The 27,366-nt window shown below is 35.1% G+C and overlaps 2 protein-coding genes across 2 annotated transcripts in view; both read right to left on the bottom strand.

The window, feature by feature from the left end:
- Positions 1-1,915: 1,915 nt before the first annotated feature.
- Positions 1,916-6,026, bottom strand: LOC132561510 (uncharacterized). Its single transcript, XM_060226209.1, has 3 exons — positions 5,791-6,026; positions 3,632-3,837; positions 1,916-3,303 (listed from the first exon to the last, which is right to left on the bottom strand). Exons 1-3 carry the CDS (start codon positions 6,024-6,026, stop codon positions 1,916-1,918), a joined length of 1,830 nt encoding a protein of 609 aa, XP_060082192.1.
- A 6,118-nt stretch (positions 6,027-12,144) lies between these two features.
- Positions 12,145-27,366, bottom strand: part of LOC132561515 (SCY1-like protein 2) — an 86,702-nt gene continuing 71,480 nt past the window's right edge. Inside the window, exons 7-20 of the mRNA XM_060226214.1 lie at positions 24,076-24,192; positions 23,734-23,859; positions 23,357-23,533; positions 22,313-22,435; positions 21,525-21,638; positions 21,066-21,198; positions 20,377-20,495; positions 20,006-20,109; positions 19,119-19,237; positions 18,492-18,566; positions 17,744-17,775; positions 15,499-15,918; positions 12,511-12,609; positions 12,145-12,168 (exon numbers count right to left, since the gene is read on the bottom strand). Of these exons, the coding sequence (XP_060082197.1) occupies positions 12,145-12,168; positions 12,511-12,609; positions 15,499-15,918; positions 17,744-17,775; positions 18,492-18,566; positions 19,119-19,237; positions 20,006-20,109; positions 20,377-20,495; positions 21,066-21,198; positions 21,525-21,638; positions 22,313-22,435; positions 23,357-23,533; positions 23,734-23,859; positions 24,076-24,192 (1,782 nt within the window). The remainder of the gene's footprint in view (positions 12,169-12,510; positions 12,610-15,498; positions 15,919-17,743; positions 17,776-18,491; positions 18,567-19,118; positions 19,238-20,005; positions 20,110-20,376; positions 20,496-21,065; positions 21,199-21,524; positions 21,639-22,312; positions 22,436-23,356; positions 23,534-23,733; positions 23,860-24,075; positions 24,193-27,366) is intronic.

Below are 27,366 nucleotides of genomic sequence, written 5' to 3'. Positions count from 1 at the left end.
TTTTCCTCTAGTCAAAACGTTAGCCTCGTTAAGACAATACCGGAAATTTTAAATTCGTGAAGAATGTTTAAATTCCAGTTTGAAGGGAAAAAAGTATTTATCAATCGTATGATCTAATATCATAGTAGTAAATAACACAAATAATATGACGTATCATTATCACATTTAATAAAATTATATTACATTCAATACAGCGTGACACGATGAAAACTATACAATTTTATATAATGTTCTGAATGTGGGCATGCTTTACACGGTGTAGAGGTTTATAGGAACACAAAGCGAGTCCTATCAGTGCTAATTAATAGGAACTACCATATCAAGACAACATATTGACTACCTACTGACTGGACAGGAGAATCTCGTACCAGCCCATATCATGCATATTTCTGTAAAGAACAATGATCATGGTATCAAACCATCTGGCTTTTTTCACCTTCATATTAAGCCTTAATTCGAATCCTTCTGAATTGCGTTAGGTATCACCCATTTGACACAAAGACCATTCCTCGTAAAGTTCTTTGGACAAGTCCCGGTCTGAAAGTTTGATATATAAATCTTCTATAAAAGATATGTCACAGGCTGTACGAGTTCCTGTAGAATCATTATGGTACAATACTGGGCAATATCAAGGATTGGTTGGATATCGATGTAAACCCGCAAACCCGAGCAGGAACAATATGGGGCGTATCCTTAATAAAACGAAAGTAAACTCACAGTGACCTAACATAGACGTAACGGGGCGTGTCCTTTATGACAATAAAATAGCCTCACCGAGACTTGGGACGTGCCACAGATCAGATGATGGTAAACTCACCACGACCTAGAAATTAATGAATGGGGCGTGTCATGGATCACATGATGGTTAACTTACTACGACTTAGCAATGATAGAATGGGGCGTGTCATAGATCACATGATGGTAAACTTACCACGACCTGGTAATGATAGAATGGGACGTGTCATAGATCACATGATGGTAAACTTACCACGGCCTAGCCATGATAGAATAGGGCGTGTCATAGATCACATGATGATAAACTTACAACGACCTAGCCATGATAGAATGGGGCGTATCATAGATCACATGATGGTAAACTTACCACGGCCTAGCCATGATACAATGGGGCGTATCATGGATCACATGATGGTAAGCTTACCACGACTTAGCAATGATAGATTAGGGCGTGTCAAGAATCACATTAAGGTAAACTCACTACGACTTAGCAATGATAGAATAGGGCGTGTCATAGATCACATGATGATAAACATACCACGACTTAGCAATGATAGAGTTGGGCGCGTCATGAATCACATTAAGGTAAACTCACTACGAATTAGCAATGATAGAGTAGGGCGTGTCATGGATCACATGGTGAACTTATCACGGCTTAGCCATGATAGAATGAGGCGTGTCATGGATCACATGAAGGTAAACTCACTACGACGTTTAGCAATGATGGAACTGGGCGTGTCACGGATCATTTGCGACTTAGCGATGAAGGAACGGAGCGTGTCCCGATATACCGCGGTACATGTGACAAGAACGACATTCGAGATGTCTTTGATTTCACAAAGTTGAATTCACTCAGAGCAGACAGGGAATTAATGGAGCGTGTCTATAATCGAGTAAAACTGGGCTTGTCCTAGATTGCCGATCGCAGATATGGTCGAGAAAACGTGGTAAGTGATAGGATCGACATAGCATATGGTAAAGCAAATGGAAATAATTGAATAGTTGAAACAATGTTAATTATTTGTTCGAGGACATCAGATTTCCTATAATTCTCCAACCGTGTTAGCATGGTTTCGAACTTCTTCCCATAAAAGGGCAGTGATTTCAACATCATTATTTTCGTAAAACAATGGATTTGAAAGTGAAATATACATATATGTCTTATCTAGCATTTCTGAGTTCAAGGATAGTGAACAGTGGTTTTGTCGTTGATGGTGACCGATTTTTTCCTCTTTGGAACGTTTTCTGTGTTCTCATTGCCCATGTGTCTCCTTGCCCCAGTGTTTGAAGTGTCCTCAGCTTTATACACTTTCTCGCTGGTAGTAACAGCTGGATGTAACACGAAATCCTGGTCAACTACATCTGTAATATCCTCTTGGCCTGTTGGAGATATTCCAGCCTGACTTGGTGACACCGCTTTTTTGCCATCATCATTGGGACATTTACTGCCGGACCTCACAAAGGCAGACTTGAGTCTCTTTGTGGGTTGTTTTGAAGTAGGACTAATAATTGCTGGAAGCTGATGTTTATGATCCTTGCTATCATCATACTCCTTTGTGGTGACGAGAGCTTCTGGACGGCATTTCTTGGTGCGTTTTGATACGGATCTTGTTTTATTTTCATGCCGATAGTTATCACAAGCTGATTCGTTCTCTCCATTGGCTACCTCTTTATCCGACTTTTTCAAAGCTGATTTGAGAGTCGTCTGTGTTAAAGATTTTGGACTTAACCCATGCAAGTTGTCACTGTCTGGCATTTGTGTATGGACAATACCCGGTACATATCTCCCTTTTTGTTTTTCTGAGCTTTCTCCAACTATCGGTATTTCTGTGTAAGGTCCAGCACTAATATCCCTCTGACCTAGGTCATCGTCGCTACATATAGATCCAGCCCTCTGGTCGTCTACGTGATTGACATGTGCGTTTTGAATTTCCGGCCTTTGTTTAAGGTTACCAACGTCTCTATCTGTATCCTGGAAGCCATCAGAAACTCTTCCCTTGTTAGTCTCTGTTTTCATATTGGCAATTCTCCTCAGTCTCATGGACGACAGTTTGGGATCCGAGACCAGTTTGTTATTTGTGTTAGTTTGTATCCTGCCGGATGATATAGGCTGATTAACAACTTCATTACGGTTGGCCCCTTCTATTGGAGGAAGAACACAAGTGTTTGTAACCGTTTTTGCCTTTTTCTGAACAGCATGTGGTCTCGTTGTTTTCCTAGATGATAAATCCTTACCCTTTCCACTGTATTCGGTGTTACTGATCGGAGGCAGCTTGCCAACTCCTCTCCAGGCTTGTGGTTTTTTGCTTCTGTCATTAACCTTGCTTGTTACTGATTTACCACCATGAAGCTGTAAGTAGGACGTTTTTTCACGAATTGGCGGTAATGTTATTTTTTCTGAATGTTTGTTTGATTTGGCTATTTCCTTTTGATCCGATTCTTCTTGATTCTTGATTCTGCTCTTCTGCTTGAACCAGACGTCTTTAACGATCTTGTTTATTTCCTCTTTCAGACGGTGGTAGTCACGTGATGCGTCGTCACGCTGGTGCTCATACATATTGTATAGACCTGACGAAGGAATACATACAAGTGTCGTAAACCAAAAGGCCTTATACTGTTTTATCATGGTTATGTTAATGAACTGAAGATTCAGAGCATTGTTCCACTTTGTCAATGTTTGCACAGTTATAAATAAACTAATTGAGTTACACAGTGAGAACTTGAACAATGACTGTTTTATTTTCGGTGAATCTTAATATCTTATTTTCAAGAGATTTTTTTTCAAACACAATATAATTTTTTACTTCATATCGATCTCTAGGCTCTACACGACTCTAACTATTGTAAAACAAAATCAAAGTGAAAAATATCCATTGAGAATCCCCAGTATACTTACTCTCAAGTGACTTTAACTTTTCCTGTAGGCAGTTGATGTAGGCTTGACTTTCTCGACAATGACTTGAACGGGGTGATTTTGACTGCGCATGTCCCGTCACCGGAAGTACCACGCCCATGCGACTTTGCTTAAGCATGTATAACTCTGTTTTTATGCGTCCGATTTCTTGATTAAGCATCTGATTGAATAATCGTTGACTATGAAACCTGAAACAGATAACATTTATTGAATACCAGATGATTTGTTTTCTCTTAATTGACAGTAGGTGTTTAATGCTTTGCATTAGTCTTAAGAATAACACACAAGTCTTTACGTCGTTCTTAAGACGTCTAGGCATTCATCAATATGTCTCCCATGAAGGTCAGAAATATTACTTACCCACTCATACTTGTCTAAAATATGATGTCATAGAATATACTCGTAAAAATATTATACTGATGTATCTTCATTAATGTGAAAATATTTGTCTTGGTTGTAAAACTATTAGAGATAAGAGATATATGATATTTATCCGAAAGAATAAAGTCCAGCTTCCTGTATTAACGAGTTTCCGTTTTACCGGTCCAGATCTTTTCTCCAGCTAACGAGATTTTATCTATTTAGATTTGGATCACAAAAGTTCCACGTTGTTGATTTGTTTTAACGAGGACCGCTAAACTAGCCCTGATCAAATCATAACTTCCTGTTAGATTTATAGAACTTTATATCCCGGATATTATGTGGAGTAGCACTTTTCATTCTATTAGAGATAATAGATTATATCGCTGCTCACAACCGCAGATATTGGACGTTTACGTTTTTAAATGTTCTTCAGGTTGGTATGTAAATGAATTAAAACTAGCATCTTATAGTTACTCTAGATAGGAGCTGCCTTTTTTGTGACGACACTCTGTCATCTGAATCGATCAAATGGCCAGTATTTTATGGATAAATAACATATCGTATATAAGAGACACTGGACTTAAAGTCCAATTAGATGGACATTAGAAGGGCGCGAAACTCATAGGTATAGTAAATATCATATGAGAAAATAGAATGGCTTTACCTTGATTGAGATAATCTCAAAATGACTGAAAGAAAGGGCATTGTGTTTGAAGGACAGGTTAAGAAGCCACCATCACACGCCGGCTGGTGATAAATCGAGATAAGGGGCCTACTTGGACTACGTAGCACATCTATGACCAAGTATAAAGGTGTAAATGAATTATCTTTTTATGGATCATTGTATATTAACTATTTAATGCACACCAGCAATGTAAGCAAACCGCCATTTTATTATTTTCTTTGTCTATTTTACAGGCTTAGTGAGACTATCACTGAAATAATGTCCGGTCGATCCGACTTTTGTGTTCGCCTCTGACTTCTGGACACATATAGTAAACACACATAGTCTAACTACTTGGGATATATTAAACTCTTTTCATAGATATAGGTGAATGAAAGTGGCACAGATATATCTCTTCTCTTTTGGTATATCAGTCGAGTCAGGTAGTTCTCATCTTCTCCGCTGTTATAGACCATACATTTACTTATTTAAGAACCCTTTATGATAGGCAATTATGTGATTAATGAAAAACAAAGACCATAATTACAGTTGGTAATCCACGGCAAAATGCCTGTCATTCCCTACCGATTCGACTTCCCTTTAATAGTTGTATGCTGTATAATGAATGTATAGTGACCCCTACTGAAGTACAGTGACCTCTACTGAAAGAGTAGTGACCTTTACTGAATGTATACTAACACCAACTGAGGTACAGTGACCCCTACTGAAAGAGTAGTGACCTCTACTGAATGTATACTAACACCAACTGAGGTACAGTGACCCCTACTGAAGGAGTAGTGACCCCTACTGAAGATATAGTGGCCACTACTGAAGGTATTCTGACCCCTATTGAAGGTATCGTAACTCCTGTTATATGGGATTTCCCGCTTTCATTACATTATTTTCGCTATAATAACGACAGCTCATTATTAACAGTAACATCACACAGAGGAAAGTTGGTGCGTATCCTAGCATGACGACAACGTGCATTTAAATCATCATGCATTAGTAACACATATCGTAACGTCTGGTTATTTATATAACATTCTAGTTTCTCCAATTTAACACAATCAGACAAAAAAAGATTCGATAATTTTAAAGAAGCTCCGCCCACCTGTTTTTCCATTCGGACTCACTGGGTGTGGCCGAGTCCATACTGGAGGTGATTTCTTCAATAATCTCTGTCCACTGTTCGACGGACTTCAGCATAACCTGTTCCATCTGTCGCTCCTTTTCCAAGGCCTCCAACAATTCGGAGACGCTTTCCATACATTCTTTATGGGAAGACTTCAGCCCTATGGCAGTCTTTGCCCTTTCCGCTGACGATTTTATAATATTTCGGGCGCTCATTCCTCTACAAGTGTGTATGCATTTTGCTACGCTACCACGGAGTAGATCATTGCTGTACATGACGTCATAATGTCTTTTAATTGTGACGTCACAATATTATGATCGCTAAGCTGAGGTCGTTGGCATTGACTTCGAGGTCATGAGCGCTACAAACATTTCGGTCAGTTTTTATGAGTTTAAGTTAAAGCTAGCGCTTTATAGTTTTGTGTGTGGAAATTCAATTATTTAACTTATAAAATATCCCTTCAAGCATTAATTTGGAGAGAAAAAACCATGCCAAAAACTTCTGACCAATTCAATACATGAGTCAAACAAAACTAACAAGCATTTCAATTAAAAAATAAAAACCCTTCATGCCAAAATTCTTGTTTGAATAAGTGAATTTGATTTCCTTTCAATATTATTTCCGACCCAAACTTGCCACATGTTCCAGGACTTTGAATGTATTTTAAACAAATATTATGAACTAATTTTATTTTGTAAATTATGTATGGTGTAAAAATGTGTGACACTCAAAGAAAATATTTGATCTTATTATTTCATTATTACTAATTTGTACAATGTTATACGTTATATCTCTTTAATTGAGTTTTGACCCATTGTTGAAATTTATATCTGCTATGTATTTTGTTGTTGTTATGTTTTCCACGTAGTGCGGCGTTTTAAGAAAAATCCTACCACTGATTTACACAATATTTGTTTCCATGGAGACTGAGCAGGGAATGGATTTATCCTAATGGTCACCAACTAAGGTTTGGTCACGTGCCAAGTGATTACGGCATAAGGTTGCGACAGAGTGAGACCGTAACACACATTTCCGGCAAACAAAAAATAATCAATATATAGACGACAACATCTGAACTTATCTCTTTAAAATGTGAATGTAAGGCAGGCACGCCGAAATCAGATTGTGTGAAAACGTAAATGTTGAGAAATGTCGTCGGACACGGACTGACTGTTCTTTGGTCTGTGATCAGATTGTTTTAAGAAGTTTGAATCTTTCTCCGCGTAGTCTATAACTAGCTTCTCAATTCTCAATCTGTTATCAAGCGTACGACGTCTCCATGTCTGGCGTCATGTCATTTTACATAACAGCTCTGAAAAATGCACCATCCATTAAACTGACAGATGTCATGTAGCCGTATGAAGTTGAGGTATTTGTGATCGTTATGATGGTTTTTGAACACCAGTCAATAATTTGTTTGCGGTAACGCGATGTTAGTGTATCTAGTTCTTCTAGCCGATTTAACAGGCTCTTGCTTCAATGTTATATAAATTACCGTTCCTGATCAGCAAGAATGCCAGTCAACCAATTTCACCACTTAACTCTACATTACCCGGTTTATTTGTACCTTCTTTTACCAGATGACCTTTGTGGTGCTGTACCAGCCCCACGCGACATCAGTCCCCGCCCTATCCTCAGACTGGCTCTAAGATATAAGATCTACGTCTTGCTACATTCCTCATTACGTGAGGTGCTGTCGTACCCTCGAGGACATGTGATAATACATGTTTCTAGGGGAGAGGGCCTCTATAGAATACTATAATTAGTAAAAAGGGACAACAGAAAAAAACAATCTAAGTCGACGGTAGTCGGCCATATATCCATGATATTTATAACTTTGTGCCAAAATGTTCGCTTATAAATAACTCTCAAGGAAAGCCAGCCTAATTACAATGAAGTACGTCTACATATTTTTCTGACCGCGAACGCGAGACTAATTCAGCGAAGTCTACGAGGTAGCAATGTCTGCTGTCACAGTCCCAACCATTTATAATTATATATAAACAGATATCCAGTAGATAATTTGTACATATATTTAATATGTATATATATATACGGATATACAAAGTGTAATAAAGTCTTGTATATATTGCATATTTGGTGTTTGTGTCATTCTTATATCAGCGATGCTAGTCGTGCTCGTACAGGGTACATGTTCCCACTGATATTCTCGTCAAACAAGGTAAGAATCTAGTCGCCTTCAGTAGGTATTAAGGTTAATTTCAGGTGATATTGTTCATCTACATAATATACATACTTATAAAATTTATAAATTGTCAGTCAAGTATTAAGTTCAAGAATAATCCCAGAAAGGAGACTAGGTGGTATGATCGGGAAAGCTAGTGTCTTTATGTTGACGAATGTGCATCTTAAGATTTCCGGAATTACGGTTCCTGTTTGTTTCACCTGTTATAATCCTATAGGCAATGGACTGTTATGATAGCATTTTGTACTGCATGTTTTTGGATATATTTATACAATATGGCTGACATTGTTGTTGCCGTGTCTGACATGTTTGTCGTCATTTTGTAAAATGACATTACTGAATATTTCTATTTTCTGAGATGTATACTTAAAAACATAGCCCAAGTCGTGACCTGATTATAGTGTTGGAGATTATGATGAAGCGTATAGATAAATGTACTACAGATTTTCCGGTTGGTCACAAACTGGTTTCTTCAATTGTAACTTGGATATATTACATTTTCAGGATCTCATTTACTGTAACTATTCTCGTCAATTCTGGTTCTTATCAATGTATTCTGAGGCCATTACACAGACAGCAGATATCACCTACACCTCATGGTAGCCATACAAAGAGTTATGTCGAAGTGATAGAATACGTTGTAACTTAATCACAAGGGGTCAAGAGAAAACTTCGAATTATCCAAGTATTCGAATTAAGTTAGTGTTGTTATCTAGGATATTACCTTGCTTTATAAATTGTGTATGCGTTAGGGTAAAGAGATAAAAAAATGTCAAAGACACGATAGAAGAGTCTATCGTGTCCTTCACATTTTTTTTTTATCTCATCAGCTCCTTGCTTTGATCTTTGCTTACAACGAAACCAACAGGGACAACTTTTAATCAAGTTGTAAAATTAAAATTATAAATACAATTTTTCTTGTAAATTTCCCCATTTCTGGGTAGTAACATCCCTACTTCCTCAGCTTACAGGCGTTTACATGTCGCACTTCATTCGATATCCAAGTACTTGTTCCAAATAGAAAAAAAACTCACAACACAGGGTTTGGAGAGATGCTGGTTTCTTCTGATGTGACATAAAAGTAATTTGGTTCAATGTGTGTTGCTATACTTTGTGATTTCGTCATTGTTTTCTTGTTTTCATTTGAGAACGTGGCATTACTTACTTGGATTAACCAAGATTTGCATATTGGGAGTCATGGATGGCACCCTTGTAGAACTGTTGTTCTTATCCTCCTTTTTGATATTCTTCGGGTTTAATTAATTCTTTGGTTATGCTTTGGTCTCGTTTGATCTATTTTAATTTGAATCGTGATGCTGTTTACGATATTTGATACAAAACAAATCAATATCTTTACTAAAAGCAATTCAACTTTATTAGATATACAAACAGTTTGGTACAGGGTATTTTAAACGTAAACAATGTATACAAGTAACTATTTGTACAGTATTCCAATATATTATAGAAATCCATACAAAAAAAGAACAATAGAAAATTGAGGTTATTATCCAGCCATACAACAGAGGCATCTACCGGTAACAGGTAACAGGGCCGATATTTTTTTCTTTTTTTTTTCTTTTTATATATTAAAATGACACCCACTATTTCGGGGTAGAATATATATTATTGAACATAATGAAATAAAGAGAGAAAGTACAACAAACCCCTGACATGTAGCGATGTCAAAAGTCTATCTATACAGTAAGCACTCTTCACGCAGATTTTTGATGTGTATTAGTATCAACATGTTACACAAATTAGGCTCTTAGCCTTTGTCTTAACATCACTGACGAATCTAGAAGGCCATTTTTTAATAACAACTGTTTAATGCAGGCTGGTCCAGTATGTTACTCTGGTGTATTTTATCCTAAATTTATATTTAAACGTGCAATTCACTTTTGTATTTTTTGTACAATTTTCAATCGTTCGTAGATATGGTGCCAGCAATGTCAGCCGCTGTACCTAATCGTGCTTACTTAGTTCCATCCAATTAAAACATTCGTTTTGACGTTTATACCACATTGAACCTTGTGAATGTTTCGCAGCAGAGTTACTGTAAAGAGTAGGTATACTATGTAACAGATGGGTTGTTGTTACAGGTGTAATGTTAAACAACACACTGTAATTGGTTTACTATTCAAGCAAAATAAATCTTTTGATCATATTTCGTTTTCTGAACTTAATTCTCTGTAAACGAGATGATACAAAGAAGACTTGTCCAAATACATCGAGGGGTGTTTTGATGTACAATGTTTGTAATGTGATGTTCCCTCGTTTGATTTGGTTCCCGGCCGATTGAACAATACGTCCATTATTTAACAGAAAGTTAAATCAATGTCTTAGTTTTGATTACACAGTTGTTTTATTGGGAAAAGAGAAGGAAATCAATTGTTAATTTTTTAGGTAGGTTTAAAGTAATACAACATTCTTTTTATATCATGAAGCAATGGTTCAAAAATATTTGTATGATGTCATAGATCAACAGTATGGAAACTGAATACTGACGCTGTAGTATTTTATACATATTACCTTACCGTAACATATCTATATATCCCATTAAAACTGTCGAGAAAGACACTGGCGGTCTGTTTTTGTTTGTTTTTGTTTTGTAACACTTATAAAGTCCCCTTGGACTATCAGGTGTGTAACAGTTTTCGCGAGATTACATAAAACCTTACGCAAGATCAATTAAACAGTACTGGGAAAGATACCCTTAACGTTATTGCCTAACCGGTGAAGAAAGCAATCATCTTTACGAATACTATTTAATAGTATATGCAGGAAAGCATTACCCTCTGGACTTTTCAGAAATTCTAAGAGGAACAATACCGTATAAATACAATGAGTATGACAGACGCTTGAAGCCAAACAGAGCTGAAGCCATCCAGTCAAGAGTTTACATGACAGTGCATATTGTGTTACATATGTACCCAATTTCATCATAAAAATAACAGATATATTCAAAGCCGATATAAAAGTTACAAAAATTATATAACAATAGCTGAATTCTGGGCCACATTAGCTAATCCCTTCATGATATTAGCTAAATCCTTTGAATTCTCGTTTATGTATATGCACAGATGCTCTTCTTTATTGGTCAAATGGAAACTGCGACCTTTGACCTTGTTAAGTACAAAATGACAGCTTAAATTTTTAAGCCTTGTTCTCAAAGAGCAAAGGACTTCTAGAAATTTTATTATCAAAATTATAATTGAAATACATGTGTAACAGAGGTCATTATATATTTACTTACAAATCTGACGCCTTTTATTTCTTAAAAAGCTGTCGTTCAACCGATCTAGCTGATCTAGTATTTACCAAGGTTACATACACCCCTCCAAGAAAGAACTCGTTTTCGAATTTCCAGATGTTATGGTGATGTCCTTGGGACAATGTTTAGTATTATTATTTTATTATTAGTATTATTCCCGAGTTCGTACATGGGCGCTTAATGCAACGGCGGTCATATCTCAGTCTCAATATCTTAATTAATTCACGCATACAGGTGAATTACAAAAAATGTATTGTCATATGTTCACATCTTTCAACGCTGAACATATCAATTATTTATGTGTTATGACATGTTTTATTGAAGACAGTCTAAGTAAAACTGAGCAGCGCTGCTTTGACATCCATGCATGAATTAATATTCCATCAGATCAAAGCGAAATAAAGAGAATTTTAATATGGTATGATACTAATACGTTGTTTTATAAATTTACGACAGCCGAGATAATCCCGATTCAAGAAAACATTTTAGACTATTAAAACTGCAATAACATTGTTTGCGCACACCGGATAAGACAAATAAATATACACGAAATGGGATTAGATGAGGGACTAGTGGATATAATAAACATTTGGATATCCAATTTCATGTTAGCATAATTGCCAAAATTTTTTGTTAGTACCGTTGATTGATTTCAGTTTTACAAGGAAAAAATAAATTTAGAATAAATTGCAGTATTGCAAAACCAGCACGCATAAAATAAAATACTCATGCGTGACAATGGAATGAATGGTTGAGTTAGCTTCATTCGTGAAATACAAAAGTTTGAATGCAATCGAAAGAAAGCTGAGGTGAGAACAGGATACTATCCCAAAATATGATGATAATATGTAGTTGGTTATTTACTGGAAAACAACTGCATCTGCCAAAGAGAAAAAAAAAACACTTACAGAAGTATGAAAAGAAATAGTTTACAAATCAATAATAGTCAAAATGAAGTTATAAGCGTATATTTAGTAACTAATTCCACCAGCATCTTTGTTATGTTGTCAGAGATTAGCAATTGAACAACTAAGATCGTTATCACGAAACGATTTTCAACAAAACAAAATATTCATTATCATTTAGCGAGCTGATTTATGTAGGCACTTCAGTTTTTCTCCTTTATTCTCAAAACTGCATGATCATAGGTATAATACTGTTAACCAGTAAAACCATCCTAATGAATCAATTATTTAGATAAAAAGTAATAATTTCTCTTTACCACACTTTCTCCTAGTGCCTGGAAACTTGCTCTTCTCTGCCCACCTTTGGGATCACCAAACCCAAATAAACTTCCACGGCTGTTCTTCCTTTCGAATTCCTGTCAGGAAAAGCAGGTCAGAACATCTCTTATACGTATGATAAAATGATAAGAAAATTCTATTAGATATATACGACCCATCCCAGACTTTTGTCACAGTGCAGAGCTTAATCCAACCTGTAGGTGCTGAGGGTGTATAGTGGTTAGTATAAAGTAATACAATAGCATATACCAGTAGGCTTATGAAAGTCCATATTGTACATTCATTTTAAAAGGTTTGATGAAAGGTCAGAGTAGAGCAAGAAAAAATCGCGACATATTATCAAACTAAAAAGAAATGTTACATGATATGGTTTTAGATATTGTTGTGTAAATATATAGTATCTATACAAGTTTTCCTATTATAAGCCTCAAAGGAAAATAGATATAAATAATGGAAATCTAAAGCATTCATCATAATATATTTCATCGTCTTTCTTTTTTTAACAGAAGAATGAAACTATCTAAAAAAAAAAATCAACTTTCAATAAACCGTATGCATTAAGAGTTTGATGCTCTTCATTTCCCGTAAAACAAGGGAAAAGAAAATCACATAAGATTGTTAACCAGACCTAACTAGACTTTATAAAAATGTGTAAAATGTCTTATAATAATTAATAAACTTGATAAATTCAAGAAAAAATTAAATAAAGTTATCTATATTACAAAAAATTAATTTCATGTAGATAAACGAATGTTCACGATATTTATTTGATAATACTTTATAATGCCACCTGAAGTACGCGGTTTGCCAGAGTTTGATCTGCAGATAAGACAGTGAGAAAAATAAATTTCAAGTGAAAAAGTGCAGTGCAGTGTGAGAAAATTCTAAAAGAGAGAAAGAAAAAAGGAAAGAAGCATTCAAATAAAGAGGAAATAAAAAGTAGCATTTGTCAAATTGTTACATGATTTTTTCTGATTTCATTTTTAATCAAAGCTAGATACAATTATATGTTACATACTTACTTTACGTCGTCTTTTCACATCATTTTGAACTATATTAAACAACATGGAAACGATGCTTCTTAAGCTTGCGGTGGCTCTATCAAGGTGTTGGTACATTGTATGATAAGGTTTATCGATGACAACGCTGGATTGCATGCATGGATACAATAAACCTAATTCTAAACAGTTTGAAACACTAATTTGAGTGCAAAGCAAAACCATCATGCATGCAATTATTGCTAAATTTGCTGATGCTGTTGAAAATTTATAATGAAATTGATGTTTCATAAACAAAACGATGCAGTACATGTTTTGAGTTCAGATTTATTAAAAACTGTTTACTTGCTTCATCCGGACTCGTATAGATTTAACGTTTTATGTAATGATTGGATTATTAAATGGTGTCATACATATTAGATAAAACATGCATGATGCGTAAACTAGGATGATACAGAGTGCAGAAAACACGTGCGCTAATATTTAGAGCAAAAGAATGCCTTGCAAGGAATGAGAATGTCGTTTTCATAGATACATCCGCTTTATCGTCCTTATGCATGATATATATATATTAAGGTAAGAAAAAATCTTAGCGTCTCGGTGATAGTGCTTTCCTCCATTTGATAGATATGTAATACAGCTAGCAATAAACGATTGACGATGTTCCCATGTGGAATAAGAGTAAATTAAAATGTCACGATGTCAACGTGAAGGAACAATAAGTAGGTAAATCTGACAAAAAGTGGGCTTTTGCAATAAATATTGAGGTAGTGGGCCATAATGTTTTTTGTTTTCGTTTTTTTTTTCTTTTTTAATTGTACATTAATTCTACTTTGGGTGGTAGACACTATTGATGGACGTTTAGTTCACAATGTTTGTTGCAACTGTAGCATCACTGACGAGTCCTAGAGTGACGTGACAGATGTGTGATGCAGTCCGATTCATAATGTGGCTCTACTCTATTACATTCTGAATTTGTTTGGAAAGGTGCTATTCACTTGTGCGTCTTTTTGTGCAATACTCCACAAGTTTGATAAAAGATAAACTTATAATGGATCTATGTTTAAGCACCTTTAATACAAAAAGGAGGTATTTTGATTGAAATTGTTTTTATATACAATAACGAGGAAGATTTATACTTTCTTCAATTTGAGACTTAAATCACATGTCTAAATGCAAAACTAATCTTAATTATTCTCTAACAGAGATGGTGTTGGTATATTTAATCCACGTTTGGCAGTCAATGTGCATAATCATGTATATATGGTAAAACCTACTAGAAGTAACTTATATAAGATAGTTATTTCAACAATTCAAAGTAAACACTTGACAACTTTTGTTATATAAGTTGTAAGGACTTTGATTTGCTCTCACGTACTCCCCAATATCCCCCCACCCGCCCCCCAATGTTCTTTTTGAAAAAAAAAAATCATATCATATATGAATATTCTATTAAATACTTGCATCGCATGTTGACTTGGTATCATCAACAACACATGCTTGATGCAGTGTAGGTGGTATGTGAATAACGGGTACTTTCGAAAATACAGTCGAACCCATTTTACCAGCAAAATGAGATGTTTGTATTTTTACCTGTGGATGTTACGTAATGATACAATATAGATGTCTGTTCTGTTGACCAGATATCTCAGAAACCGTGGTAAAACGGGGTTCGACCACTACTATGGTTATATAAGAGGTACACAACAGATCTATATTCTGGATAAATGCGGGAAAGGGTGATATATAGATATGTAAATATATATAAGTAAGATATACTTTAAGATATAAAACATCACATTGGTTATAGGAAATCTTACATGGAGGCAGGGAACCGTGGGAGAAACACTATTCATTCCAGGAAGTTTTCTGAAAATTTTGATATAAAGACGAAACACGTGAATAATGAACACTGCAAAGATGCCAGGGTAAAATATTTGCATGGTCAGGCAAGCGTGTCCAACTTACGGGCGTGATGAAAGGACCAGCACTTGTTCGGCGCTGTCGGGGGTCACTATAACCATAGGAATCGTCGTCAAAACCACCTATGGGGAATATTCCAAGACTATGTGTGCTCGTTTTGCGGGGTTTCTCACCACCCTCGCCGAACATACTAATCGGTAAAATGCCAACACTATGGGTGCTGGGACGGCGCGGTTTTTCAGTGGAGGATCTCCGGGAAGAGTCAGAAGACCCACGGCGATACTCTCCGAACCAACTTACAGGTAGGGTGAACTGGCCAAGACTCTGCGTGCTCGGACGTCTGGGGCGATCCGAGCAGGGACTTTCGTCCGAGATGAGGCTAATTCCAGGCGTTCCTCCAGCGGGCGGAATCAAACTGAACCGACGCTGGCTTTCTTTTTCTGGATTCAGGGATAGTTTGTCGTCCTGCAAGCAGTAAACAAATCGATAGAAGTATATATAGGCATGCTTATGAAGAACAAAAATAGCATGATTTCCATAAAGTAAACGTGTCTGAACATGTAGCAATGTCGGAGTAAATAGAATGACGTATTTAGTGAAACAATTCCAAATTTAAACTACATACGTCAATATGATACGTAAAGTGAAATGGCTTTACAGTAATTAACATGTTTTATGAATGATTTTTTTCATTAACATTCATAAGGTAATAACAACTTTGACTTTCCGGATATGTTATGACCTTACAGATGTTAAAAATAAAAAAAGATAATTCTTTATATTTAGATTATCATTTACTGAAATATACTGGTAAACCTAACCAATACACACACATTAAGCATTTACTTAGTTTGTATGTGTTAGTGACACCGCTTTTTTCGTAGCATAGTCATAGTAACTGTCATAAGAACAACACAAGCAATAAAGGTCTCTAAACATTGTATGAAAATTATGCGTTATTGCTTTTCTAATATGTCTAGACCCATTCACATATATATGCAAAATTAATTTCATTTTGTTTATTTTTAATTGTAGGAGGAAATTATCGATGATGGATGTTTCCATTTAACAGATAATTCGGTTTTAGTGTATTACAACAAAGTGCAGCTCCAGTGATCAGGTCATTGTGGTCAAGCAAAACTTTATTAATTTTCTCGTATGCTTTCGGTCATACCAAATAAAGATATTCTTTGCTCGACAGCTCTAAAGAACATCTCTGCATTGAATGGATGTTCTGAAGACGATTTATATCATGTATGTTAATTTGTTAAAAATAAATTTTAACATCGCTTACAATAAAAGACATGGCTCTTGTCATATTTGATTTATGAATCAAATGAAGTAATGATAATTTGTTTTAATCGACTTTTAACAGAAAGGAAAATCGCTCGTCATTCAGTAACATACTACACTTTCACGCCATCGATTTAAAATTGAATCCTATTAGGATCGTTGAATTGCCTTCTTCGATGAAACTTAGACGGATATCACTGACATTTCTAAGGCGAATTCATAACATCTGTATGAATTACGAAATACACAGTTTGGTCTGATATTCCACGAGCGGACAAGAGTGAAAACAGATGTATGTACAAGTAAGTATTTATATGACTGAATAAGAGGGTTTTTTTAACCGAAATATTTTATTAAAAAATATACACAGACACGCCAGTTCCCACACAAGGGGCACTCCTGCTTCGCACACCTAACATACATCATTCACTACAATTTCTTTAAATATATGACAAACCAACCTGCTTGTTTATGATATCAATATCAATTCCAGGGTCAATATTTACATTATATTATGGATATATTCAAGCATCATCAAAACAGCGAGCAATCTTTAAATTGAAATTGCAATGTACAAGAAAAATATTTATGAACAAGTTTTAAAAACTGATGATGCGAATGTTGTCAAAATATCAACTTCATTTTCAACTTCATATGAGTTATGCCCCCTTTCAACTAAATGTCAAGCTACATACGTAAACGGAACTACTAGATGGTACAGTAACTAAACAATGAAACATTGTGCAATGTCTCACACATCATAAGACGATAAAGCACACACCGCCACATCATTGCATTCAATTCAATGTCAGTCATGCCATGAATACTTTTATATGAACGTAACACTATCGATAAAATACACCAAACAAAACCAAATTTCAAACATTTATGTGATTTTTACCGTGTCAACTGTTCGTAGTAGCAAAATTAAAAAATAGCATTCTTATGTCAAATTTAATGTCCATCACACAAAAATCAAATACTTTGCCGAACTTACTTTCACATGCTGCAGATCGGGGCTGTTCGGGGCTGAAAAGTTGAAAAGAATATTTCAGAAAATGTGTATATATCCTTCTGAATGACTCATGAAGAAGCATGCTTGCAAAGGATCAGAATAGATTACAATGATACGTACATAAAATATTGTTGACTGTCAATGAGCAGTCTGCTATTGATTTGAAATAATGATTAGAGAGTCTCATACATTGCATTGCCTTCTGTAAGGTTACACTTAGCATTGGTTTTTGCCGTGGAACTCGCAAGAGATGATTATCTATCTGCACATACAAGGTTATGGTTATGTCGCTGTACACTTTAATACAAATGATTGTTTATAAGAGCTTTTGATGCCATGGTGATAAATATACTATAAAGTAAGACAAAATGTACAGACATGCTTTGTGTAACAAGTGTATAGTGTACATGCAAGCTCAGTGATAAATAAGTGCTGTTGCCGGAAAAAAAATCGCATTTTCCATAATTAAAAGTGTTTCAATATGGCATCAAAGTATTATACAGAGTGGTTCAAGATTTATCTACAAAATCCTTGCAACGCTATATCGACTATTCGTTTGTGTATAACCAAGTGTAGTTACAAGACGGCTCAAGTGTGCCATTGCGTGTGGGATAGAAGAAAATAGAAAGCTTAACGCCAACAAGTTCATGCAACAAATGTGAAGCTGAGTGGAGCTGACAGCGAGGTAGGTAATGGGTAGATATTATTCCAGGGACGATATACTGTTTACCTGCTGGCGTCAGGACTGCTATTTGTTCACGTGATCTGTCGTGACCAATCAGGGACAACTTGGACAGAGATTGTTCTACCGATGAAGAATGACAACATTTTGCAGGAGTATATATCCATGTTTTATGGTATAGTTCCCAAAAATTAGAAATCAGAAATTGTGTAAAATTGCTTGCCGATTTTACAAATATATAGTTCTAAAGACATTAAAAACAGTTCAACCTATCTGAGGATCAAAGGTTTGCAAGTAAGTGGTTAAACAGCATGGTATAGCTAAGCGAAATGGCAAAAAGGTCAATAGGAAACATGTAAGTATGATTATAGTATTTAGCATACAGTTGATAAATAACCAATATCACTTGTGGCATGCATCATGCAACGACTTTTTCTTGTATCTTCAAACATGTAGATATATAAAATGCAGTGATGTTTATCAGATGATCTGTATCTTTCATCTATTTACTTCCTTCTCTCATCACAGATTTACAATAAGAATGGATTATGGAAGGTAGGATAAAGGTGAAAATGGAACAGCAAGTACTAGATAGAGGTTCAGCGATGTACAACGTTAAACAGCAAATGCTGGTTAAAGGACGTGTTAGTAAATGACAAGAGATCCACGTTTTACCTGTGCGACTTTTTGACATGCCACTGTTTTCGACAGTCAAAAAGATTCGAGATGAAGAGGGTGTACCCGCTTTGTCATCCTTTGTCTTACCATCCACCAATGGCATGCATATGGATCCCCTTAAAAACACATTGGTTTTATTTAAGCATTTGCCATAAAAACTGGCAAGGTATACATGAATGATATTTTACAAGATACTTGGTCAAAATACGGTTACTTCATACCTGTTGTATGCCAGGTAACATTCACTAAAACAGATATCAACAATAGTATCCAAATCTAAATTTAAATAAATACATGAAAAGAGCAGGGTGTTAAGAAAGTCATATTATTTTTTAACGTGAAGTGGAACGTCATTAGGACTTCCATAATGTCACGATTAAGGAAAATATGTTAGGATCTTCCTGCTTGGTAATTATATTTTCTTCAAAAATGAATTTCATTAGATAAACGAACCCTAAAAGAATCATTACCTGTTTTCGTTGGTAAAGATAAAAATAAAATAAATTTATGCGACAGAGTTTTGTAAGAAACCGCTGTTTATGGCGTCTTACACTGATGAATTATATTGTTATATGTCGGAACTTTCTTGTCGAGTGATATTACGAACTGAATATCTTTTGATGTTAATAGAAGACATATCCAGGAGTGGTATCTTACATATTTAGAATTTGTTTGCTGAATTATGTAACAAGGATCATTGACAGATACAATTGCTTCTAAAACCAATCTACATTGTTAATAGTTTTTTTTAAATGTTTTTAACCTAACACTAAAGATCAGTGAACAACGTTTGAAAAAAAAGCGGACATTGTATTTCCGATTATTCTAGAGGCAAACCAGGATCTATTAATGATTACAGAATATCTGGAACTAATGAGGCGCACCTTTTTGGTAGCGGTACAGCTGATGTCTCCTCCTGCATCTTATTCCGTCGTTTTCTATCAATCTGCTCCAACATCTCTCTCAGAACCTCCATTAGTGCACTAAACTGCATTGTTAAGACAATTCGTCATGCCAAAATTGTTGCAATATATATATCAATTTTAGTCACTTGTTAACAACCAATTTTAATTTTCCATCAATGCTGCCCATATGGATTTAATCGATAAGCATTCGAACCATAACCATTAGTGCTAAAACATCCATTATGTACATTTGCTTCAAAGATATGATATAAATTATATTGTCCGTGAGATATCTGTTAAGAAAAACCATTATCATTATTAAGCAATGAAACATGTGATGCTTTACTCACCTTTTCCATACTTAAGCCAGGATTGACGGTGTGTGGAATGAGAGGAGGCATTACTTTCGTGGCTATCAGATTATGAGTGAGGCCAAATTTTTTGTCACTTAGCATGTGTTTATATATACCTGCAACAGCAACTATCGAGCTTAACACAATATGAACCATAATATCTTAAATAATCTGCATTTACAAGAACGTTGGAAAAGAGAGAGTTTGATATGCTTATTCTACTTTAACATATGGTGACGTTATCTGATGGCAGATAAACATAGGCCTTCATCAAGATGATGCTATCACATATAAGCTCAAGTTATTAGAATGCATTGTTCTCAAATAATTATTGCAGAAGAGATATGCAGTCGGATATTCATCTGTTAAAGGTTACAAATAAATAAGATAATAAATCAATTCTCCTTTTTTATAGTTAATAATCAAAAGGAAGAGCGGTTTTTAATTTATCTTTTTCATTTCTTCTTTGTGCACCCACATCAAAAATTTCAAAATCTTGTATTCGGAAAGGCAAGTTCATTAATTCTTAATACCTACATGAATTTAAATATCTGTTTATAAATATTACAGAAAAATTTGTGGAACATGATTTAAATTTTATTTTCAATATCAATAGATATAGATATTATAGATAATTATTGCTGTTTAGTAACAAATACAATTATACTTTAGCTTATAATACTAACCGACCACTGCCATAACAATGTCAGGGTCATGACCAGTGATATCAGTTAAAAAGGGCAAGACCTCGTCAAGAATGATCATCTTGTTTAGACTGTCTAGTAAGTAGTCAATACACGACAACGCATTCAGCCGCACCTGAAACAGTAATTCAATGCGAGATGCATAAATGACACGCCCACGTGTTATTGATAATTGATGTATTGTATAGCTTCTGTAAAGTATTTAAAGGAAGGTTACTGGAGAGTTTGGATGCCTCTGATATCTTCAGTGAGTAATAATTGTTTCGCCATCAAATTCGTGTAAGCCGTCGATCGTATCAAACAACATTTGATTTTGATCAGCGTTACAAACATATTATATTGGACCCTTAAATAATATTCATTTACATCTGGAGTTATCTTTTACTTTCCTGAACAAGAATGTTGCTGAAACATTTTGGAAGTTTTTATCTTAAAACTTACCCTCACATTGCTTCCCTTATGGTAAAGAGCTTTTGCCCGAGGTAGCACCATATTTCTCATCACACTATCATCCAAGTACTCTTTGATAATACCAATTGCATTTAAAGCTGCCTCCTTCAATAAAAAAATGAAAGAAATAAAAGTCATAGATAGATAAAACTTGAAATGTTAAAGTAATAAAGAGATCGTACAATAAAACATGTGACCATTATACATCATGGATATTTTTGTAATCAAATCATGAAGGAGACAGAAAATCTAAACTGTTTGTGTTATTTCTTCCTTTAATAGAGTTAAGAATAACTTTTTTGAATAGGGAGTTAGGTTGTCCTTTAATTTGATCACAGCGCATCACGATAATGGATAATAATGTGACCTAGTTTTACATAAACCACGTGCGACCTTCAGGACGAAGATCAAGTGGTACATACTCATAAAGACAGCCAATTTTATTTTTGGTATTGGGATGTGAGATATGTGACACTCTGGTTGCGTTGATTGTTTCTTCAACCTTGGTTGTCCCAGTAACCTTACTTCATGTCAAAGATGTTCAGCAGCGTTGTAAAGCATTCTCTGTACATTGAACAAACAAGTAATCCCAAGGATCATTGACATTGAAAAGCTTTCTTCTCATATCCAATTCAAAAGTTAGGATGTGAATCATTAGCTATCAATCACCACCCTCAGAATTAAATATAATACATCAAAAAGGTCATGAATCGTTAATCTAGAAAAAGAAAAAATATGATGTGACTGAATGCAAACACAATGTAATGTAGACGCTTTACCTGTGCCTGTAATGAGTTGGACTCCAAACTATTGAAGACGAAGGGTAGGACTTCTGACCGTATCTCATCTGCTGGACTTTTCATCAGCACCGTGTCCAGCTTATCAAGTATGTACACTGTCGCCTGCCATCAGAGAGCACACATTAATGTGTCATTAATAGCGTCTACCATAAAAAACACAAGCATCCATACTATGGCCTGCCATTAAAAACATTCGTCTACTTCTGCATTATTACATTAGAATGTAAACCGTCGCTTGCATAAGAGAAAAAAATCAATGTATACTGTAGTCTGCCATCAGAGAAAAATGATGTACACAGTCGCCTGCCATCAGAGGAAAATAAATTTACACTGTAGTATGCCATCACAGAAAAAATAATATACACATTCGCCTGCCATCAGTGAAAAAGTAATTTACACAGTCGCCTACCATCAGAGGAAAATAAATTCACACTGTAGTCTGCCATCACAGAAAAAATAATATACACAGTCGCCTGCCATCAGTGAAAAAGTAATTTACACAGTCGCCTGCCATCAGAGGAAAATAAATTCACACTGTAGTCTGCCATCACAGAAAAAATAATGTACACAGCCGCCTGCCATCAGAGAAAATAAATGTACACAGTCGCCTGCCATCAGTGAAAAAGTAATTTACACAGTCGCCTGCCATCAGAGAAAAAGTTACGTACACAGTCGTGTAACATCAGAAAACGATTGTTTACTTCTGTGTTGTTGCATTAAAACATGTATTGGCGCCTGTTACCAGAGTAAAGTAAATGAAGACCGCCGTCTGCAATCAGAGAACACTATTTTATCACAGTAGGTTATGCATTGTTGTCTGCCATTAGGGAATAATAAATTGTCATCGTCGCCTGCCATCAGAAACCAGTTTGTATTATTACAATAAAATGACCCGGTTAAACGTATTAGTCTGCGCTATTGATGGCTATTATAATTTTTCAGTTTTACAGTATTATGCAGATTCAAATGCCATTTCGGTGGACTAAGGAATAAGTTCCTACACACCCCACATACAATATATACCTGTACTGGCTTGGGCGAGTTCATGATCATTCGGAAAAAGGGCAGGATCTTCTCCACGTATTCTTCCCGCGTGGCAAAGTCGATAAGGGTTAGCAAGGGAGTTAATGCACTGGTGATTGTGTCGGCTATTGAGCATTCAAGGCAAAGGGCGGGGAAGACATGGCGATATAAAATTTTCTAAAAATAAACCACATAAGTAGTTTACATTGCTTACGTTGAATAACAATTTCAATATATTGTTTCATGTACAATGAAAGTCACATGTGTGATACTTTGGCTTAATTTTTATTTAATATTTTTATATTTTGATCCAGTATTTATGAGAATTTAATGGACTTCGAAAGAAGATTATAATATTAGTGTAGGATTCTACTTACTTTCGGTATACTGGGGATGACTTGTGCTATAAATGCGTATACTTCTGCTCTCTGGCAATATTCCAATATATCTATATTATCTAGCTGTTGTAAACTTCTAAGGATGGGATCGTTGAAATATTTTAACTGAAATTCATATCAAAATGTAAAGTTAATGTAGTCTAAAATATGAGTAAATACATATAGGTACGACTAATTGTAACTATATAACAAAACTTGTAGTACATATAAGTTAACACTTATTTTCAAATGTTGTATGAGCAGTGTATATTGCCCAATTGAATAATTAACTTTCATTTGTCATGCATCAAAAGACAGTATATATAAATATGTGTAACATACCAAACAAAAAAGCTGAGCTGTCGGGCGGTATCGGATATCTTTATTAATCATTTTTTCCACGGGCTCTACCAAGGGGAGGGGCATCCGGTGAGCAACGTCACTGAATTTCTCCGTGATCTGTCAATAGATAGCCATGCACAAAAATATTTCAAGCAATTTATTAAAATAGTTATGCTGATATGTCAGCAAAATTGCAATTCAAACACAAAATCATCAAAGAGATAAAAATGAGAAAAAAAATGTGTCTTGTGCTTGACGTCATCAAAATATGCCTTCAATCTTTCAATTGAACAATAAAAAAAATCATAAAACATGATTTCTAATATTGTGTGCGTCACGTAAAACTTTCGATTAATGAAAAATTATCAGCAGTGCCGAAGGCAAAAACGATAGTTTCAATAGAGTGTGATCAAAGCCCATTACACATGTAACAAGCGGCCTAGTGGCCTAGTGAGGCAGATAATGATGGTTAGTCGCTTCGGTGTTTTGAATCAAAACTTATAATTTTACATTCATCCAGCTAATCTGCGCTTCCAGCAATTAATTTTCCCGTACTCATTAGTATCAAGCTAATTGTTAAATAGTGTCTAATTATTTGGGCCCTTATCTTTTACTTCGCTTTCCCCGACAGTATTAATGTGTAAAACCCTGAGGCTGTCGAAATTCGCAACTCAGATACAAGTAAAATGGAGCCCATTTTTTCACCACAATACTGTAGGTGACTGTTCAACAAGCAAGATAGTAAAACAAATAGACAACACGTGGATTGAACCATTGACTAGTACCACGAACTTTGACCTGGAAGAGTGCGTCTTAAACACGCACAAAACTGAGCTTTCAATTGTTTATGAAGCAATTTAACTTTTATATGAACATCGATCAATTTATTGCATTCGAGATAATAAACCCTATTATAACTGGTAAAAATTGTGATAAATTTTCCCTTCATTAATCATTTTTAAACAAAATGCATTATTAATTAAGCACACGTCAATTTTAATGATATATAATTACCATAGACAAACTGTTATATCAAAATATCAATGCACTGTACAGCACGACTTTAAAAAAATTGCACATTCTTTGATCATAAAAAAATCACTCGAACACTAAAATGACAATGAATCTTTATAATTTCTTAAAACTTACCTTGATTTATCGATTAATAGATAAATAAATAAACAAAGAAATGAAATAGGAAATATTATTTATATAAATTATACCGGTTCACATGGCTCAGATATTGCAATGCAACTAAATTCCATGTTTGATTGGGATTGCACGTGTACTTAATTTCATAAATCAGCTTAACGCAATGCTATAAACACCAGCTTCTCAGTTCAACATCCTTAATTTTCAGAGTTGCTGAATCGTGTAACCCGGAAGATCTTTTGTACACGATAGATGTGTTAAGGGATCCATTATGAGATTTAGTTATATAACGAGCTTATAATTTTTAACCAACGGATCTAAACATAGAGCTTTAAAGTGAAGTAATGACGGAAAATCAGAATATAATACCATAATCTTGCTTTCGTGACATATTGTTGCAGACGAGACAACAAATCTTCGGGTTATGTAATTTTCTGCGATTCATATATTCTAACCCTAGCTTATAAAAAGGTGCCATTCACTTGTGTGTCAATTGTACAATCTTTAAGATAGCAGGCTGTAGACACTGCTGGTGGACTTTAAGTCATCGAGCTTTGGAGTAACCTGCATGCCACGTTTTAATTCATTCGATTAGTGACACGGTTCTGAGTATACAAATGTACTTGACGCCGTTCTAAAATTGCCGGATATATCAAAATTATAGATTTTATTAAATCATGGGGCTGCTAGCTACACATTCCTGTTTTGGTTTTGACATTTCAGTCGACCACTCTGGAGTTGCCGCAGTCACCTTCAAATTTAGGCCGTAACATCACCGACGAGTGCTAAAAGGACAAAACAGCCGTATGATGAAGTTTAAGTAATTTTGTGATTCAACTGTATCTAACTCGAAATTATCAAAAGGTGCTATTCACTTCCGTGTCTTTTGTACAATCTTCCCGTTTTCATTAAAAAAATTTACCTTGCCCCATTGTTTCTACGAGTGCTCATTTTTAGTTTTGAAATATCCACTTTTTTCGGCATTTGTGCAAAATACTAGTACCATTTTGCATGTTTTCAGTATATCAATGCATATATACTATGACTATGTGCCAAACATATGTCATACAAAGGTGGGTTCCAGCTCATGATAAATTTTCCATAAAAAACACATTCACCGAGATTTGTTTTAAAAAGTTGCATGTCTGCGATCGGTTGGTAGATTGGTAGGTTGATTGGCAAGTTTTTCATCTCCGCGTCTTCTCCCGTGGCCGTGTTTGTGATATTACAAATGGCAATACAAAAGACATACCGTTCTTGAATTTTCATTGTGTAGATAAAAAAATGCCCTGAAATCTACGAGATAAGTGAACTGACCATGTGTCAAAGTATGCATCAATAGCATAGTGGATTTCTGACATTCTAAAACACCAGACTATACTCCAAAATGTAGAAACTTTACATTAATTTGCTTGCCATTTTGATTTTCTTAAAAAATAAGCTTCAATATGAGTTTTATCACAAGGTAAAATTCGGAAAGAATTGTGTTCCAGGAAAAGTCATTTTCGAGCTACTTACACCAATGGTGCAAATTTCTAGAAAAGGGGGTAATGCAGAGCATAGTAACAAAATAATTTCATCATAACAAGCTTTATATAAAACGTTTATCTTAATTTTGGAAAACATCTCAATTCTGTGATGCAGAAATAGCCTGAACAATGTATTTGATCACATATTCATCACATTTTTATCTGTATTTGAATAATACTACATAGATATTATAAAACAATATTTGATTACAAAGATTATTCCCAGAGAGCATGAAAAAATGGAGACGTCGAACCAACAAATTCTGCACCACAATGCATTTCACTCCAGAAAAGTCAACGCCTATTTACTTAAATATCTAAATGAGTCGGTTATCAATGTTTGTTTAATAGGGACTAAACTGATAACTAATTTTTGTATTTATTAAACAATATTTAAACATATTACTGCATTACATATATGAGTGAAGTCTAGTATCATTCCTTATTGTGCCTGCACGCGTATTATTAAGATAATATCTAAAAGGGCGCCCTTGCCAATATCTAAACCGTATACTTAATATGTATAATGAAGCCGGTACTTAATCATTCAACACATGGATATTGCAATAAGGTATAGCTGAAAACAAAAAGTCCTTTCGTGTAGTTGTAA

The sequence above is a fragment of the Ylistrum balloti genome, unplaced genomic scaffold (genome assembly GCF_031769215.1).
Source record: "Ylistrum balloti isolate Yb309-2 unplaced genomic scaffold, AGI_CSIRO_Ybal_v1 Utg371222, whole genome shotgun sequence".
Lineage (NCBI taxonomy): Eukaryota > Metazoa > Mollusca > Bivalvia > Pectinida > Pectinidae > Ylistrum > Ylistrum balloti.
Note: the sequence above shows the minus strand (reverse complement) of the source record. Positions and strands in the feature narration are given on the sequence as shown.

What these genes read in the sequence shown, in the direction of transcription:
- LOC132561510 (XM_060226209.1), bottom strand. Translation starts at nt 6,026, where the DNA reads ATGAGCGCCCGAAATATTATAAAATCGTCAGCGGAAAGGGCAAAGACT. An exon ending in GAGTCCGAATGGAAAAACAG is followed by an intron (nt 3,838 to 5,790) that starts GTGGGCGGAGCT and finishes TATCTGTTTCAG; the next exon opens with GTTTCATAGTCAACGATTAT. An exon ending in AAAGTTAAAGTCACTTGAGA is followed by an intron (nt 3,304 to 3,631) that starts GTAAGTATACTG and finishes TTCCTTCGTCAG; the next exon opens with GTCTATACAATATGTATGAG.